The sequence below is a fragment of the Amblyomma mixtum genome, chromosome 1 (assembly GCF_055824585.1).
Source record: "Amblyomma mixtum isolate Tamu chromosome 1, ASM5582458v1, whole genome shotgun sequence".
In the NCBI taxonomy this organism is placed as follows: domain Eukaryota; kingdom Metazoa; phylum Arthropoda; class Arachnida; order Ixodida; family Ixodidae; genus Amblyomma; species Amblyomma mixtum.
Window position 1 is genome coordinate 244,670,054 of NC_143012.1, and position 19,866 is coordinate 244,689,919.

Below are 19,866 nucleotides of genomic sequence, written 5' to 3' on the forward strand. Positions count from 1 at the left end.
TCGCTTTCAAGGTCAAGCGTGAATTAGTGGTTTTGCACCAAAACACTTATCGAGAAACGGGCTGCATCCTTTGCATGTGTTGCAATGAATTACAAGTTGTCCGTCTTGTTCATAGCGATTATGCTCTCGAAGGCAGCCATTAAGGCAATGACTGGTCTGCCCTATATAGTACTGTCCACGCGAGAGTGGAATTAGGTACACAGCACCTTCTTTGCACTCAACAAACGGAATTTGATGCGTATTGCATTCATAAAGCACGTGATGTGAACATCACGTGCAAATTAACGAAGGATAACAGCCATAACGGTACCATGAAATGCACAAGAAAACAGTAGTGTCTGCAGGTATAAAGTGTGGAATCAACATTTGATAAAAGAAAGTATCGTAATAAGCAGCCCTTTCTCTTCCCTTCCTCACTAGCTAGAGCATCCATTTTTAGGCTTACGAGGACCAGATGGTGTGAGACACACTCTTTGACCTGGGGGGGAGTGGACCAAGAGTTTCAGGTTGCGAATTCTTGCGCCTACAACGGACAATGATAGTCATGCATACATTAGTTAGTGTAAAACAGCGTGTCGCTGATATAGCAACCAGAACTATACCACTCGGTCTTTGCCGTGCTACCCTCCAGCCCAAATGTAGTAAAGGTCAACATGACAGCAGCCCTTGAAAAACAGAAAACCCAGCGAGAAGGTATGTTATGTGAAAACTTGAGCCAAACCACTAATAGTGACCGGGAGGGTGTCCACGCCGTAGTGCACCCTATCAGAACTTTTCGACGCATGTTCCCTAGCGCCTGTTATTCTTCGCCACGGCGAGCTTCCCTCAGAGCGGAGGCATTTGAGCGAACCGAGCCGTGCATGCCCGGTGCGTGTGCAGCATCCCCACCGACCCTGAGATGTGGAGCATGGACAGCGTCAAGACGGCCGTCATCCAGCTGCTCAGGGAGATGTCGCAGTCCAAGCTGGCCAAGATCTGCCCGCTCAAGCAGGTAAGCAGCTAGCTTTATTAGAGCATATGTCATTCACTGCACTCTATAAGTCTATAGCCCTGATGCTTTTATAACAGACATCGATTACAGCGAGCTGTGTTGCGATGCTCTTCAATGAGATTCGAGCGTACATACAGTATAGGTCGTATATAGGATTAAATAGGATCCTGACATTTGCTCTCGGGAGCATTCACAAGCAGGGAACTCTGGCGAGCACGGAACTCTGGCGGACTGCAACTATTGCTACTCTAAAAGAAAGGATTAAATAGAGAGTAAGCTGTCCTCTCGTGCATTCCCTTTTATAAAAGCATGTTCGCTAGAGGACAGCTTAGTGCCTTTTTACTCCCCTATAGGCATATTAATGTTTAGAGTGAACTTCTCACCTTTAGCTTCTTCTTTTCAGGTGTGCACATTATTATAATTGTACAGATTGGCAACAGGGGTGCGCTAATGAACTGGAGCAAACCAAAATGCAGCAGAAGAGACTGATCAAAGAGTGACAGGCGTATAGTGCTGTTCCTCTGTTTTCTGTCTGTCTCTGCATTCCCCCCCGCAAATAACTCGCTGATTCGCTGCCTTAGTTAATATATTAGCGAAACTGTCTTAATGTTCTAGCAAACGTGTGTTGAATGCCTGTGAGAAAATATCCACTGAGTTGTAGGCATGCACCGAGGACCGTACAGTTCCTGACCTGCGATTGCAAAACGCATTGAAGTCTGTGCTCAGACTGATAGCCACATCGTTGCTTCGGACTTCCTCTCGCGCAGTCCCTGCTGTCAACGATCGTGAACAACAAGTTCAGCGGGAAGCTGGGTGCGGAGAAGTGCAAGGAGTTCGGGCGCTGGTTCATGCAGTACCGGCAGTCGTCGCCAGGTGAGCCAAGCGCAGTGGCCCGCGCGGCTGCCGAGCGAGCATGCAAGAGCGGTTCAGACTGGGCGGATTTCAGTGGGACAGGGGATTTTCAGTTATGAGCATAGCTACGATGAGCATAGATAAACTCATGAAAGTAAAGTAATCTGTGTAGTTCTGCTTCGCTATCGTGAACTTGTTGCTGCATACAACGTTCTAACTAGAACAGACAGACGTTGAATGAAAACATTCCTTACATGCGGAAATGCAAAAGCATTTCGAGTTGGGCTGCCTTCTCTGTTACTTAGTGATGTAATTAATCATTTTTTTATTTATTTTTCTATTATTTTAATTTTATTTCTATTTAATTGTTTTATTCAGTATTATTTGTTATTTGTTTTTATTTTCTTTTTGTTTTCATTTCATTTTATTATTGTTTTCAATTTTTTTATTTTATATCATTTAGTAATTCGGTCATTTAAACTTTCCATTCAATGACATTGCACTGCCACCTGCACTCCGTGGCCTCCCAAGGTCATTTTTCATATTGACATGACCATGAAGAACGGGGGGAGTAGTGCTTTTGCTCTAAAAGAAACAGAGCATGCTTTGAAATATTTCTGCCGGTGTGCATTTATTGTCCGCACAATTCTGGCAATGCCTGCAGTGTGGAAAAAAGTAGCCGAGCAAATTAGCTCACCGATAGAGTCACCTTGCAAACTCTGATCGCGAGCTTTGACCTGCGCCAATGGCTAGTCTCTTCAGTTACCGTCCTCGTTGCTAACCCTGCGCCACTTTCAGGAAGCCGTGAGTGCAGCTTCGAAAATATGTGAGCCTGTAAGGCCTGCCTTACATTCGCCATATTTTGTTTTGGAGGCGCAGGCGTTGTCAACAGTGACACCGTCATTGCCTGTGGCCCTACGTTCTCACAAAACAGACCTGCGAGATTACCAACTATGGGTTTTTCGTAACAGCTTTTAAAGCTATACACACCAAAACCCCGTCGACATCTAGTGGCACAGAATTCGCTGATTGTTCGAGAGAGGCCACATGACCTTGTGACATCACCGCAACATGCTCACCGGGTTATGAGCTACCTAGTTTCTAGACAGCAACCTATACAGAGAATCGAAGTCAAACACCAGAAGAAAATGTCCGTACCAGCACAGCATAGCGGATACTTGCTCCTGCAGCTAACAGTCCATATATGATGGTTGATGGGCTGACAATTGCAAAACGCTGACACAAACACACACACACATGTTGCAACAGAAGCTGCAACAAATGTGAAATCTAATGCTATTGCATCCCACTCTTAAGGTGACTTATGCTTATCCGTAGCTTTTTTCCCTCTTTCGTTGTTTCTTTGTGTTGTTATTGTTTCTTTTTCCTGACCAGAAAAAAACATAGCGATCGTGTAGTTGTTCTTGGTTATGGTACTTCTGAGACTTTGCCGCAATGTAGGGCTGTTCAGTGCAGCAACTGCACGTCGCCGCGCAGAGGAATTGAAATAATGTGGATATCAGTGCAAAGTCACGTAGAAGAGCATTAAATTGACCACTGTGCACTAGATGCTATAGATCAAAGCACACTGACCTTAATGCATGAGCAGATTGCGGATACTACAGAGGCAAATGTGCCCTGGGATTACTTAGGAGTTCGATTTCGTTTACTCACCTCGCTTTGTTATCGCTGGCCGCAATATTACTCCAATTAAAGCGATTACTGTTTACTTATTCAAGGAATAACGGTTCTTCATAACTATTATACTTGTACCACGAGGAAGAAAATTACATTCCTGACATCAGCATTGACTAAGAAAAAGAAAGCAGTTTTAGCGATAAACTTCTTTTGTCACTGCGAGAGTGCAAGGCACAAAGCTTAGAAACAGTCCCGATGCTCTTTGCATTCTCCTTTGTGCCACCCGTTGTGGAACCGGTTTGGGAGATACTTTGAGTTTCATACGTCGCGCCACTGTACAGGCAACTTTCAGGAGTATGGGTCAAGAACTGAGTGAAGCTGTGGGCAATGTTCACTGTGGGGTGGCTTCCATCTCCAGCAAGGCTTTTGCCCACGCAAGAAGCGGTTTCTGGCCGCTCAGCGTGTGTCTGCTGAGGTACCGAACCTGTGGTTGACCTCTTGACCTGTACTGGACCTTTTGCCTGTACTTTACGTGTTCACTGTTGACATGGGCTGTGCACATAGCACAGGCGCACACATTACATATATACCCTACACTCCTCCAGCATCTGTGAACTGTACTTAGACTCTCGCTAAACTCAGTCATTTCTTAGAAACCTAAGCTTTTAATCAATGCGCATAAGCAGAGTCTTTGAGCCTATACACTGTGTACACGAACGGAGTAAAAAGTGAGTAAGCATTCCTCTAGTGCACTCCCTTTGAGAGGCAGGGTATGCTGCCCAAGCCCTGTGGTCCATCTCAAATGCAAATTGCGTATGGTTGGCAATGGAAGCACATTCCCTCTTCAAAACATTACTTACGAACACTTTAAACAAGGTTTCAGTCCGCTCTGTAAACTCAAGATCTCCGGTGCCACATTTAAGAGCCTTCTTCCATTGCTAACTACATTAATTTACTATGCTTTTCAGTGGGAATATGCCTCCGTTGCCAACCATATGCATTCCGCATATCTATAACGATCGAAATCTACTCTTGGACTTGGGCAGCAAACCCTGCCCCTAAAAGGGAGTGCACTTTCCTCTTTACTCCCATAAAGGCTAATTCATTACCAGAGTGTACCATAACGGTTTCCTAACCCACCGTCAATCTATTCCGCAAAATTCGCAGCGACGGCATCTACCTTCCTGGACGAGGACAAGCCGCCACAGGATGGGCGCATGACATTCCACTCAAGCACAGAGCTGCCACGCATGCGCGAGTGGTACAAGCAGTGCCCGCATCCGACGAACCTGCAATTGCAGGACTTCGCTAACCAGCTCAACTGCGAGTCCCTGCGCCTGCGAAACAAGTGAGCCACCATATAATTCTTACACGTTGTGAACTTACGTAAAGGGCTGCCTAATGTCAGTTCTATGGGCGGGCATCTACTCGTTCAGCACGCGTGCACATGTGCAAGCACACGCCCACACCAGTATTGCGGGAACAGTACTCACATGTAGCCATGCTGGCATGAGGTGAAAACTGTGTTCCATGCCCATTATCGCGCTGACTAGTAGCCAATTAACATATCTGCATGGGATCTCCCTCGCAGAGCAGAAACTCGAAATTTCTTGAAAATGGTTTAAATTAAGTTGAGGACAGCACAGCGAGATGCGGAAAAAAAATTAGCGCTAACGTTTAGCTAACGTTTAATGATAAAAAATTGAGAGGACGACTATGAAACCTGATGCAAGAAAGCTGCGGCAGCACTCGGATTTACCTTCGATAAACACTTTGATGCCATTACTCTAATGAATGCTTTTACTGGGTGGGTGGAGGGAGGTGTGTTGGTGGTAGGTGGCGCTTCTTAAGGGTGGAAGCTTCACTCGCCAGCGCTTCACACAGAAGGCACACAGAAGGCGCCGGCAAGTGCCACTGGTGTTACTATCGCAGTCAAACAGAAGCTGTGTGAGTTAGGGAACAAACTCGAATTAATAATATCCTACCGGAAATCTAGATGAGGAAATGGACTTGGGCAAAACATGTAACACAGTTCAGCAGACAACCCATCGCCTTTTGGGGTAATAGAACGGTTTCTAAGGGGAGAACAGGGTAGCCGAGAATGGTCGTATTGCAATAAGGCGCCCTGTTATAATTAGAAATTTGCAACTGGCCATTAGTAACAGGGCTGAAGCAATAATCCGCCAGCCGAACTTTACTGCAAGAAAGTGATAAAAGCAATTAACTGGCATCATCCGGCCTGGATTTGATGCTTGTTCAGGCAGCCATCATATTTCTGACTGTGTGCACCAAAAAAAACCTGGGTAGCGACGCGGTGCCTCGATTTCCCATTTAATAGGCTGTACTACTTGTTTTCCATTGTGGATGATACTACCTGCCACCAATCAGCAGTCTTGGAATCTTATGGTGGTTTATGGGGTTTATGGTTTATGGTTATAGTTTATGAGGCTTATGGGGTTTAACGTCCCAAAGCGACTCAGGCTATGAGGGGTGCCGCAGTGGAGACTCTGAAAAGGTCGACCACCTAGGGTTCTTTAACGTGCTGTGACATCAAAAAGCACTTGGGCCTCTAGCATTTTGCCGCGACCGCTGCGGTCAGGATCGAACCTACATCCTTCGGGTCAGCAGCAGAGAGCTCTTGGAATCTTTACTTCCCCGCTATGTACTCATGGCCATGTAGCATTAGAGACATGTTTCCCTGTGGCAAGACATTGGTGAGGGGAGTACATACATATCTCTTACTTAAACCCCCCCCCCCCACGTTTGTTGGTTTTTAATGCATTAGCATTAGAACCCCAGTTAGCTTAGTATCCAGCACTGGCGGTGTGTGAAGCCTTGAGGGATAGGAGGCACAGTGAAGAGAGGGGAAGGCGAGCGGGAAAGGGCAGGGGAAAAGTGAAAAGGAGGTGAGTCGGTTGAAGGTGACGAGTGGCGAGAGGGGAGCCGCGGTCGCTGGAGTTAAAGGCTAGAGTAGAGAGGGAGTATGGCTACGGCGTGTCACACAGTGATTGATGCACTGAATCACGCCACCTGCCACCGTCAGTGAGGAACACTGATGCTAGCGCATACTCTGCCGCACGAATCGCACTGATCGTCTGTGATTTTTTTTTTTTTTGACAGACCCAAGGTGACGCTGAATAGCCTCAAGAACTGGTGGAAGAACGAGCGCCAGAGGGAACGCCGCGTCAAGCGCCACGCCTCGGGTGGTGGCGACGAAGACTCTAACCCTGGAGTCTCGGCAAGCGGTGCCACTGGCGCCAGCTCCAGCAGTGCCAGCACCAGTTCGGCGCCATGCCCAGTGCCCGCGAAGGTGCCCGCAACAGCACCGTGTGCCCACCACCACTGCCACCAGTCGTCAACGCCACCGGCAACGTCACCGTCTCCGCTGCCCTCGCACCCGCAGCCGCCGCGGTCTCCGCTGTCGAGCTTCCCACGCCAGCACGATCGGCCCCAGCACATCGCGCACGATTGCGGCGCCAGGGCGGCGGCGGCCGCCGCCATGATGCCCCTACGCCACTTCCACCACCTGCACCACCACCACCACCCTCGCTTCGTGCACAGCAGCAACAGTGGCGTGGTGCCTGCACCGTCGTCCCCTGGCGACCTGGTGGTAGCGCTGTCGACCACGTCCCCTTCTTGACGCTACCTCATCAACGTCGGCGGCCGCCATTTTCTCCCCACCACGATGGCGGCCGGTTCCCTTCGCCCGCCCTTTATGGATGCCCCGCCGTCGCCCCCGCCATCTCAGCTGCCGCCACCGCCGACGGCACGCGCGCGAATGGAAATTGCTAAGTCCGACGATGCATGACACAAGTAGGCCATAAAGAAGTGGTCCAGCCTGAGAGTACCCGGTCGGCCCTGCCACAGGGCGTGGAACTGCAACGCGAAACCGCGTCAGTGGACGGAAAAGAGTGTGTGCGTTTGCCGGTTACTTTCATGAGAAATCACCAGCCACATGGTTCATCTACCAGCCTGTGATGTAAAAAGTAGCAGACAAGGACGATAAAACAGAAAGGAACTGGCTGCCCTTGTTCGAGGGATTCGCTCCAAACAGTGCAGAAATGTGTGTGCAGTTTGCTGTAGCATCCATCATGTTTATATTTATTGTTCTTATGAAATTGTGCGGTGTCAGTATTTCTTCTACAAAGAATGCAATTCGTTTATTACTCTATTGCTTGTATTGCAACCATATGATTCCTTGTCGTGTCTAAATGAAAGGGCATTGAGCATCGTGATAGGTGCTGGCAAAATGGTTTCCAACAAGCAAGGAGTCACAGTGCCTGTTTTGATGAAGAAGGTGTCTAGCATTGCCCAGTTATCCAAGCCTCCACTTTGTTTCCTTATATCCTGGCATAACCATCACCTTAACCAGACCGAACAGGTAATTTCTACAGTGAACTGTACTTAATACACAGTTGCAAACTGTCATCTTTTCATGTCATGGTGGTGGGAATAACCCTTTGAGCTGTGATCATAGTGTCTACAGACTGAGCAAAGAATGGCAATATGTGCGGTGCTGTTTGAACAACTGCACATAAGAAGTGGACAAACATCTGTTGCATATACAAGCAACAAATACTGAAATGTGCCAAAGAGGGACGTGTTCTTGGTAGAAGCAACTTCCTGTCACTCTCCATGTGTTGATGTTGCACGCAATTTTTTTTTTTTTTTTTGCGCATGGTTAGAAGGCAGGCGTGACTTTTCTCACTACCTTTTTCAGAGTAAAAGTAAATAAGCTGTAGGAGTTGACTCAGTTAATCCCTGGTCATTACGGCAATGTTAATGAAAAACCCTCTTAAATAAACTTTGTTAATCCAGTCTTGTCAGACACCTGTACATTATATAATTTTCGTTATAGTTAAGCCATCATATATCAGTTATGAGAGACGCCCTTGATAACTATAAGCACATCATATGTTATCGCTATGTCTTTTGCAAGGCGCCTGATCGAAGGCAGAAGAAGACTTGCACAAGGTTTTAAGCTGCCTACAAGTGAAAGAGACTTGGCTGAGCTCGGCAGTGAAAATCTGAGTAAAAGAAATACGTTGCACAGTAATAAACAGCTGCACTGCAGCAGTGTTGCGCAAATAATCGTGTAATGTGCTACTTAGCAGGGATGTCCATACAAGGAATTTCTGGCAAGAGTTCAGCTTTGACAATTTCCGAAGAACTGATAATGCAAAGCACGGCAGTAAAATCGTAAAGTGCTTGTAGGAGACAACTAACTTCCACGTGGCTGCATTCTGTCAGTGGCAGCTCCTGAGGTCATATTAAGACAGTCATATCAATCAACAACTCTTCATTTTTCATGTTTCTTTAACACTTATTAAAATACTGCAACACTTACTCCTGTTACTTATCCAACAGTTTAAATCTCAGAAAAGAGCTCTCGGACATGAGGCGTAGTACTTGTTCAAAACTACTGCTCTAAAAATTGGGAAGGAGGAAGCAGGCTACACTGCAAGTGATTGCTGGTACACTGCACTGACTCACTATTTTATCTCCCCGACACAGATGACTCTCATTAATTCAACCGTCTCGTCTTTATTTGAACTGGTGTTATAGTGTTGACCAAATATTTTTAGGGGAATCCCCCAAGGTGGAGTAGATTTGTAATAAGGGAGTAATTACTCATTGACGTCCACCCGAGCGCAGCCATACGGCCACAATGGCCGTATGGCTGCGCTCGGGTGGACGTCAATGAGTAATTACTCCCTTATTACAAATCTACTCCACCTTGGGGGATTCCCCTAAAAATATTTGGTCAACACTGTTCCCACTTCGAGTTATAGATCAATTCGCTCTCGCCCTACCATAAGCTTGCCGTCCCGGTTAGCTCAATTGGTAGAGCGACTGCTCCGGTGTGGCGGTGGTCCCGGGTTCGAACCCCGGACCAGGACGAATTTTTCTTTAACTACGAAGTTTCTGTGAAAGCTGTATAGCTTTCCATTGTGGCCGTATGGCTGCGCTCGGGTGGACGTCAATGAGTAATTACTCCCTTATTACAAATCTACTCCACCTTGGGGGATTCCCCTAAAAATATTTGGTCAACACTGTTCCCACTTCGAGTTATAGATCAATTCGCTCTCGCCCTACCATAAGCTTGCCGTCCCGGTTAGCTCAATTGGTAGAGCGACTGCTCCGGTGTGGCGGTGGTCCCGGGTTCGAACCCCGGACCAGGACGAATTTTTCTTTAACTACGAAGTTTCTGTGAAAGCTGTATAGCTTTCCATTGTGGCCGTATGGCTGCGCTCGGGTGGACGTCAATGAGTGATTACTCCCTTATTACAAATCTACTCCACCTTGGGGGATTCCCCTAAAAATATTTGGTCAACACTGTTCCCACTTCGAGTTATAGATCAATTCGCTCTCGCCCTACCATAAGCTTGCCGTCCCGGTTAGCTCAATTGGTAGAGCGACTGCTCCGGTGTGGCGGTGGTCCCGGGTTCGAACCCCGGACCAGGACGAATTTTTCTTTAACTACGAAGTTTCTGTGAAAGCTGTATAGCTTTCCATTGTGGCCGTATGGCTGCGCTCGGGTAGACGTCAATGAGTAATTACTCCCTTATTATTGGTGTTATAGTCCTGGCAACATCAAGTGTATTAAAAAACATCCTTTCTATTCAAACTCCACCTAACTGAAACAAGTTTTTGGTCCCCCCATCAAGTTTAGAATTATCGAGGTTTGGCTGTAATTATGCCATGAGTGAGTGGTTTCCTGCTGCAAACCATGTTGCCAGCTCTCTAAAAACTCAGCTCCACTCGATAGTATTTGACTTCAGCATTCTGCCATTCGCAACAGCCATTCATCAAGCTTAAAGCTGAAAATCCAGTAATGAAAGAAAGATTGCAGCATACCAACAGGATTGTGATATAGTATGTTACGTGGGTTTCAAATTGCATATTGCACAAAAGCACACTTTGTTTGCACATGTACCAGTGAAGCATCAGATTTTTTTCTGGTTAACTCCTTTTTGAACAAAAAAAATTCCTCTAGAATAAGGAAAACAGGCTGTGTTGCCTGCATTCAACACCTTCTAAAGAACATTTACTGTTACTGCAGGTCTGCAATGTGCTCTTAATAATGCCATTTAGGCCTGGTGCCGAACAGTCAGTTTTATGCATCTGTGATCAGCATCTTTATATCCTTTTTCCACAGACACAGCTTTATTCTTTTCTACTGTATTTTTTAGCTTTGTATTTTTAAGCTTTTTAGAAAGTCCACCCACAGTTTATGTCAAGGGGGTATGTTTTGTCTGTCATTACTTAAGACCATTTCAAGGCTAGACTTGCGTAATACCCCCCGTAGGTCTTTAAGGCATTAAAATGAAATTAAATATAAATGAAGCTGACAGGTTAGGTACTGAAAGTGTTTGCAGTTCAAGGTGTGTCACCTCAGCCAAAGCCTGGTGCAAAGCAAGCGATTTGCAGCTATGTGCTGCAGAGATTGTCAATAAAATGTTGCATGGAGTCATTTTTCTTGCAATACTACTGGGACACACTGACAAATTTGTGCCTATCTTCACATTACATGCAGAAGGCATAGTCTTGCATATAAAGCACAGCGTCATTTATTTTGAGAACTTATGCCGTACTGCAACCCGGTACATAATCTGATCACTCTCCATGAAAACCCGGAAAAGAAGCGCAGCAGCTGACATTGAAGGCATTACACAGAAAGGTAGAAAAACAACACTGCCAGACTTTAATATAACATAACAAAAAGAGAACTAGCACAACGGGAGCAATATTTTGTTTCCTGTGGAAAAGGTAAGCAGTACGTAGATGATATTTGATGGTCCGATGCATTGAGCAAGCTAAGTAAAATTTAGCTGCAAGTCAAGAAACAAATATCAAACAGGACTGTCCGGCTTAAATAAGGTCATAAAAGTAGTCTAGACCCTGCCCAAGCTCCCAGATGGCCAGACCAGTGCCTAGAGATTCGGCTAGCTTGACTCGCTGGTTTATTGAGTGAAGCGTTGGATAGAAGACTGTCCGTTTCCCGTCCTGCAACCTATAACAAGAAAATGACTGATGTGAGAGCGAGGCACACATCTGCTTTGCTAGAATCCCAGTTTAAGCAGGTGCCTTTGTGCTAGCTCGTCTAAAATCAATATGAGTTCCACATGAGCCGGTGGACACAGGAAAGAAAAAATGACACCAGTATACTCCACTGACTGGCAGATGTCACGAACAAAGCACAGGCAAAAGTAAGTAAGGAAATTGTAACAGGTATGGTAAGCATGGAGCAAACAAGTGCTTGAAAAAGCCTATCTGCTTACACGGTGAACACTGTGGTGAACATTGTGCTACGAAATGAAGACACAAAAGGGGTAGTGTGAGGTGCCATAAATCCTGAATTCAATACACACAAGAATCATAGACACCAGCATGCACAGTTGATACAGCGCCACACTGTGCATACTAGTGTAGTATAAGGCTGTTGTGTGTATTGAATTCTGTGCTAATATTTAGCACTTTGCAACAACGCTTCTGAATTGGTTTTGTGTCTTTGGACTGCAAATTCTAATCAATTAAACCAGTTTTTTGTTGTCTTGAAAAGACCTTTCGTGCAGCATGACACTGTGCACGTCACAACTCGTGGCTAAGACTAACTTCAAATTTCATCTCAAACTTTGCACAGCTACTGCACATGTGGTTCAAGCAAAGATTAAAAACACTGGTTAGAAGAAAGTTTAAAGAAGTCATATACCAAGGCTTCTTTCTGTTTTGAAACATTTTCCTCTGCCTACTATAATGTGTTCTTAGAGACTGCAAGAAAACGTTACAGCATGCATACCCATATTTCAAAGTCCGGCCTACGCCACTGTCATACTACGCTGTTGTGCCGCCTGTGGCTGGGAGTGGCGTTCACAAATGCCTATTGCCATCTCATCGCAATGGCAGACTCTCTAGCGTGTGAGCAGTGCGGTTGCGATGAAACGATCGGGCACCTCCTCTGTGACCGCCCTCGTATTGAGTGAGAGCGCGGTTTCCTGGCTGCTACTCTCCACCGCTTGGACTCGTGTCCTCTAATTGAATCCTAGATTCTGGGGTCTTGGACACAACTTTCCTCACACAGAAAGTGGTGAAAGTGCTCCTGAGATTCTTAAAGGACTCGGGGTTTGTGTTCCCGTCTATAAACATTAAGCTTTAAGTGCGCGCCCCTTGTCCCCTTGACATTGTGGTCGATAGACACTTGAAAAACTCATTTCGTTGCCGCTCTTTTTCCTTTTTCTCCCTTTCTTCTCCTCCTCACGTGTAGGGGAGGCTACTGAGCATCGCCTGGTTATTCTCCCTGCCTTTTTGTCTTTCTGTTTCTCTCTCTCTCTCTCTCTCTTCCAACTCCAAGTAAACACTTCTGAGAAATGTCAAAAAGAAAAATATACAACTTTTGCACCCCTTTAAACTGGCCAAGGATGCACTGAATTTTACCAAGAGACAACCAATAACTCACTTGTACTCAAAGTAGTGCTCCCCAGCTTGACCATCCCAGTTTACAAGTGCCTTCTTGCCCTTTGAAAGCTCTTGAATCAGCCTGCAAACAGTCATTTTGCACTGGCATGAATACTCTCACAAATGGTACAGCAGAACAAGGTGCATGCAAGCATTCTTGCCAAATCACAATTGCTGAACTGAGCTGTGGCAGTGGTACGCATCGTACTGTTTTATTTTGCTGAAACAAACTCATGAGCAGGCAATGCAAGCCCGTTCTGCAACCTCTTTGTTAGCGCCTGTGTCGTTGTTTTACTGCTGACTACGGCGTTTTATGTTACATCTGATGTGAAGCGCCATGTTGCAAAAAAGGGCTAGTTAGCTCACTTGAAAGCTGAGTAAAGAATGCACTTAAAACTAGTTTATTCTGGGTGTACAGTCTGGGCTACACTAGTGGTACTCACTGGCTTCCCAGGATCGGTCCTCCGCCAACGCTTGTGTATGAGTAACCATAAAAGTTGAGGCCCAGAAGGATCTTTGTTCGTTTATCATCTTTTGCAGGGGCTAACAACTCCACACATTTGCGAACCCATTCAATGGGGCTGGTTGGGCCCGGTCTGAAATATATGTAAAATCACATATCACACGATCTCAAACTTGACCGATGCATATTGCACGAACAGCATTCCATGTGAGCGCTGCCATTAATTATACATTTCACGATGTAATAACACCACATCAGTTGCACAGCTAAATTATCTGGCTTTATAAGGTTGAGCTGCTCAAAACAGACTTTTCACAGAAAAATTTGTGGATGCAAGAAAGGAAGACAATTATTCTCACCTAGGTAGCAGGAAAGAGTGCACAATTACAGAAATGGTAACCTTTTTATGTAAATTGAGCAAACAAGTTTTAACAAACCACTGTAAACTCTCGGTGTTTCAAATTCAAACACCCTCCACATCCTGGCTTTCAGAACTGTTTCTCTCTAGACTCTTGGCTATTTCTCATTATGGTTTAGCAAAGATGTCAATCCTATTACCTCTGTGGGCTTGAGTAGTCGTAGGTCATAAGGCTAAAGGCAGTCACATGACTCGCAAGGTTGTCAAAGTCCTTCTTCGAAAACATCCCAGGCACATCCCTGGCAGACAAAATAATTGCGATGATGAGCAATCAAAAAATGCGAACAATGCAAGGCATGTGCATACAAAGCGGTCGCTCACCCTTGGTACACAGCGGGAGGAATGACCAGAATCAGATCCAAGTTTTCAGACTGTAGATCCTTGGCCAAGTGCTGGATGAGCTTTGTCATTTCACTAAATTGTGGAGAAATTCATGGTATTTAGCTTGCACACTAATGACACCATGATAATTCCACGCACAGTAGATAACGCTATTAAAACACCATGAAACAGTGATTGCACTCAGTTACAGGACAAAGAGTTTAATTGATGAAAAAAAAGTCCTCACATTATGCGCTCTATTTAATGATACATGAACGAGGTGGGTGACGTGTGTACTATTTGCAGTACAATACTTATTAAGAAACTAGCATTTATGGTATATTTGCCAGCCAACCTAGCTGTGCATGATCGATTGGCTTACAGGCATGGCCGGCACATTCTTACGATCATACTTCAATAAATATTGCAATAGATGATGTGAATGACACCACAGATGTGAATGAAAAGAGATGGCTGGTGTATGTTCAGTGCTGTAGCTTTACTGAGCACTCTCTTTGTTGCCTTGCCGATTTACATGTTGTGCCAAGCAGTTGCAGCAAGGAAAGAAACATTATCTAAGGATTTTTACCACGCATTTCTAGAACGTAACGAAACGAAAACATTTTAGCAATAGAACAGTCTACTTTTCTGCATTAATATAAAAGCTACCCCAATAAAAACGGTTTAATACAGTCGAAACAAGAACTGCAACAGTCGTTAAATATTACAATCCAGCATTACGGCTCCTACTACAATTAAGTAGGAATTAGGCAGCCTTCATAAGTCTCACACTTCATTAAAAAATATAACTTTATCGTAACATTTTCCAATCCTGTCTTACAGCATTAGGGCACTATGCCATTTTTTTAAGAAAGAACATTGCTTGTGAGTTCCTCAATTCACCAGACTAAAAAGAATGCTTTAGTTCAAATCAGATGAGACCAAACTGTTACAGGCAAGGGTAAAAACGAAAATGTGCACTTGTTTCGTCTCAGACGTTGCCAGAAAAGTACGGACTTCTAACAATGTATCAGACCCTTTCCCCATATTTATGCCTCACTTGCAATTCAAACAACAAAGTTGTTCTGTCATTTCGCATTTGCACAATAGTGGAAGGAAATACCCTGAAAAGAGTGAGCATTGCAGATGGCAAGCTACGAAAGAATGAAAAAATGCACTATAAGTAGGTGTTGGACTTTTCAGTTTGAATGGACAAAAGAAACACATTAAAAGTATGCCTAATTCAATTCTCAGGATTCGATTTTAATCGAAAAAGGTAAGTACCCTTGACACACACGTCACAACCAGCTGGATAGGTAGTAGGAGTTACATTCAGTGAAAGGAGAAAAACCACTAATCTCCACTAGGGGGCTGGATGGAGCATTGAGCACCCAAAAGTGAAGCCACCGGAAGTAGGCGGCCTTGTCCCTGAAGTCAGCCTTTGGCAGTGCACGAAATCGGACCTCAGCATGATTTTTCAGTTCCAGTTTTGTTTTTCCACTTAGCATTTCGTCTTTTCGCTGTTCTCATCTTCTTACATGACAGTGCCTACCTGTTGCGCCGTCAACCGAGCGAGGAGACCAGCGAAGTCTTTGGGAAAGACGTCTCAAAAATAAGGGCCCATTGCATCGCAATGGGACGACACTAGCAGACGACAGGACGTCGCTACACGCAGTGAGTATGGAGCTTTGTCTGCTCAACTCTGTGTTGTCCCGTTGCGCTAGCGTCGCCAACTCTGCTCTTTACTGTGATGCTTGTTCCCACGCTCAAGCCCAAGTTATGCTATCAATGGGGGATAAATATAAGAAAGAATAGGTGGAAACATTCACCAGGCAGCTGACTTTGCAGCGACCATTTTACCGAATTATTTTTAGACTGAACCGGAGCTACTATCTAGTGAGGCGTCGACGGTGTTCGGTTGGTTCACATTAGTGCCGCCAAAAACTATGGCACTCCTTTTTCGACGGAGCGTGTCATGTACTGTTTCGTATTGTAGCAAGTTAAGGCTGAATGGGCTTTAATTCATCGTGCTTGGTGCAGTTGACTTCTAACAGCGTTTCTCAGCCACACTGCAGCATTTGTCTTTCTTGTCAGTCATTCCTCTTACACTGTGCCTTTTCTTTGCCCCAAGAAAATTCGGTTTTAAGATGACCTAGCCTCATCGTCATTCCACTACTTATCATTCGCGCTCGGAAAACAAGAAGCAGACGAGAACAAAGTGTTTAAATGCACATACTCCTTTGCTGCGGCAGGGCGAGACCTGCATGCCTGTTTTCTTCGGTCTCGCAGAAATTACAGGGTTCTGCACACAATGCTCACATTTCTCGCGTTCAGCTTGCTTGTTACTTTCATACAACAGCAGACATTATACGAAAACAACGCAAAAAACTGAGAACGAAAGGGCGAAAGACGCGACTTTTTGCATTGAAATACACAGCAGACACCCGACTTCCGGGACAAGCCGTCTAACTTTCGGTGGCTTCACTCGCGCTTGTCTCAGAAAGCGGGAATGCAGCATCCAGCCAATTAGCGGAGATCAGTGGAGAAAACCAATAAAGTACAGAAGGCAGGGACGTGGTGAGGCAGTTGAACCATTGGAGAAAGTAGCATGGTTGTGCATTTTTAAGCATTGCTCAGGTACTAAACACTTTTGCAGACTGGGAAGCTCCAATTCTTAGTCGTCTACTAGTGAAGCACTGTTTCTTTACTGCCATCACCCACTGAAGGCAGTCACTTGGTCATCTTGACCATGCATTAGAGTCATGAAAAAGCAGCATGTTTTAGCTATCAAGACTGTTCAGTTACAGTTCCACTGCTACTGTCAACACGCAGACCAAGTGAGCCCTTGCCCTCTCACTGAGCCTGGCACCACAGTGAAACAATAAGAGCAAAACCCAACTTTTTTAAGCAAACTTCCACTCACATTTCAGTCTGATAGTCCCATTATGTAACTCCCATTACATTTTCTTATTCGTCACGTCACTTCCTTCTACAAGCACAGCTCTAACTACAACCATCTGTGTGTGTATTAATTGCTAGTAAATTGACTGCTGACGCCGACAAAAAGGTAAGGGCACATATAAGTGACTGTTCACCACACAGGCTCAACACATCATATCACCAACAAAAAAATGGTGGCTCATCAATATAAAATAATATTCGGCGAAAAAAAAATTAAATATAAACTGAAAAGTCTAACCCCTAACTTTCTATAAGACAGCTAAGTATCCAGACTAAAAGGAAAAAACAGGGCGAAGAAACACGGACACACGAAGAAACAACACTCACAACTGACTCAGCACTGACTCGCAACTGAGTCAACGCTCGTGTGTGTGTCGTTTCTTCGTGTGTCTGTATTTCTTCGCGCTGTTTCTTCCTTTAAAATGCATAACCAACTAGTCCGGAACCTTGCTCTCCTGAACTTCATCCAGACTAAGCCAGCAGCAGTTGATGTGCGGACAAATGCAGCAGTCATAATGGTAACTTTCAACAGTATGCACGCTTGCCCATTGCACATCAGTTGCAATAGCAAATAAAGCGCCCAATATAGCTATAGTTGGTTACAACTCAAGAATGAACCAGCTTTTATGAGCCTGCTAGTGTGACAACTCAGGGAGTGGTAGAAAAAAGGGGATAGTCCCCTTCCTGCATTGTCATGCTAGCAGGTCATGGGAATTGGCTGACATTATTGGCTGCAAGGAGGTTCTTTATCAGAGAAAAGCTGCTTTGTTCTTGTGTGATATCAGACTATACTGTTCCATCTATATTGCATTTCCTGTTGTAGTGCACAAGTGAAGATATCATTCAAAATCACTGTAGCACTCTAAATACATGTACTAAAGCGGGAAGCAATATAAACAAATTATTTCAGCATGAAATTTTTAGCTATGAATTACACATTGGTCAGATGTTTAGGGGAATCCCCCAAGGTGGAGTAAATTTGTAATAAGGGAGTAATTACTCATTGGCATCCACCCAAGCGCAGCCACACGGCTACAAAGGAAAGCTATACAGCTTTCTCAGAAACTTCATACTTAAAGAAAAATTCGTCCTGGTCCGGACCAGGACGAATTTTTCTTTAAGTACGAAGTTTCTGAGAAAGCTGTATAGCTTTCCTTTGTAGCCGTGTGGCTGCGCTTGGGTGGATGCCAATGAGTAATTACTCCCTTATTATGAATTACACATACACAGTCCAATGCAGACTTCGAAAATTGATGCTCATCAGCACATCAGACTAAGTACTGCATATTATGCAGTCCGAAAAGAAACAGTCATTCAGCACGTAAAAGACCGACCAAGTTGAAGATACACAGTCGCACACTTACGTGGCCATCTGTGCTCCAAATTGCGACCACAATTCCAAAACGTATCCGTCAAAGCCACTTTTTCTCGCCACTTCTATCAACACTGATGCCATTGCGGTCATTTTCTTCTTAGATGCGGCTACCTTGGATAGCTGTTGCGGCGTCCACCTTTCAAATAAAATCCTAGGAACTGAAGAAGCGAAAACTATTCTAAGCACATGTTTTCAAACCACGAAAATGAATCACAGACCTAGCTTAACTGTTTTTCCAGCCGTTTTCACGTCCTGGATCCAACCCACGTCGACGTCATGTTGTCCCGCGACGGCAAATCCCGCTTTCTCTTGCGAGAGCTCGAGCTGAAGCCACACTGGGGAGACGTAGTTGAATTTACTACCGAATATTTTAGCGATGTCGTAGCCTCGATTGTTCCACTGTGGGCAAAAACATTACCAGAGATCAGAACAAAGCTGTTTGATTTGCCACTAATGCATCAAAGACGTACAGCAATTATGAAAACCATTTTCCTAATTACCGGTGTAACGTAACCTAAGAACTTACCGGTGTAACGTAACCCAAGACAGCGCCTCCAAAACGCCTTTCTCTAGTTTTTGTATTGCAGTAAGACCGATGATGCTTCAAGACATCGCTGACTTTGAAAGCTTCCTTTACTAAGTCACGCTCAAACACGTCTGCGGGACCAGGCTCCAACGCTTCCACGGCCTGCAAGGTTGGCGAACGATAAATAGATTGCAATTAGCAGTGCCACGAATACACAGTTGCAGCCCGACAAAACACTACATGAGCGCGTATGCTCGACACGTTCAAGCTATTTAGAGTCACCTTTGATTTCTTTTTGTCGGAAGGGGATATAGTTCCATGTGCGGCAGGCATAAACAGACATAACGCCAGGAATACAGCTGCAGTGCGTGTTAGCATTTTTGAAACCGAAAAGACGCGCTGCCACATTTCTTCCAGATTGGATCGCCTAGCTTTGGCTTGACTTCAATTGAAAGTCTGATCGCCTCATAGTAAGAAACTCTATGACAAAACTAACTTGCATTGAAATAAAAAGTTTCAAAAATTGTTTTATTAAAGTTGTTAAATATTGCTTATATTACTTAAAAATAAACATTTTGTTTTAAAAAAGAGGTCACATAAACACTTTTTGTCTGACCAGTGAGCGCCTCTTGCGTGACGTCATGGCCACATTGTCGTCTGCTGGCGGCATTTTTTTTAAAAAGCCGCCGCGCTGTACAGTATGCAACAAACTCGCTTCATCCACGGCCTGCTGCTCATTCATAGTTCAGTTATAAGTGAACATTGCCGCCGACGTGAAGAACCTCAACACGGCAAAGATTGCCTGTGCAGAGCATCCCGTGGAACGCTGATTTTGGAAGGCGGAACTTCAGGGATGTTGTCTTTG

At 44.9% G+C, this 19,866-nt stretch overlaps 2 protein-coding genes across 3 annotated transcripts in view; one reads left to right on the top strand and one right to left on the bottom strand.

Annotated features, from left to right (window-relative positions):
• The window catches only part of dve (SATB1_N and homeodomain domain-containing protein dve), a 98,393-nt gene extending 90,084 nt beyond the window's left edge, over positions 1-8,309 (top strand). Inside the window, exons 5-8 of one of the 2 annotated variants that reach the window (XM_089565525.1) lie at positions 880-991; positions 1,759-1,864; positions 4,649-4,829; positions 6,602-8,309. In XM_089565525.1, the coding sequence (XP_089421651.1) occupies positions 880-991; positions 1,759-1,864; positions 4,649-4,829; positions 6,602-7,121 (919 nt within the window). In that variant the 3' untranslated portion in view covers positions 7,122-8,309. Of the gene's footprint in view, positions 1-879; positions 992-1,758; positions 1,865-4,648; positions 4,830-6,601 lie in introns of those variants that run through there. The other variant, XR_016286838.1, reaches the window with a different exon arrangement.
• Positions 8,310-11,036: 2,727 nt separating this feature from the next.
• Positions 11,037-19,433, bottom strand: LOC149371368 (chitinase domain-containing protein 1). Its single transcript, XM_089565535.1, has 9 exons — positions 19,284-19,433; positions 19,002-19,163; positions 18,694-18,874; positions 18,465-18,633; positions 14,140-14,232; positions 13,959-14,057; positions 13,381-13,533; positions 12,939-13,019; positions 11,037-11,495 (listed from the first exon to the last, which is right to left on the bottom strand). Exons 1-9 carry the CDS (start codon positions 19,407-19,409, stop codon positions 11,354-11,356), a joined length of 1,206 nt encoding a protein of 401 aa, XP_089421661.1. The 5' UTR covers positions 19,410-19,433; the 3' UTR covers positions 11,037-11,353.
• Positions 19,434-19,866: the final 433 nt, after the last annotated feature.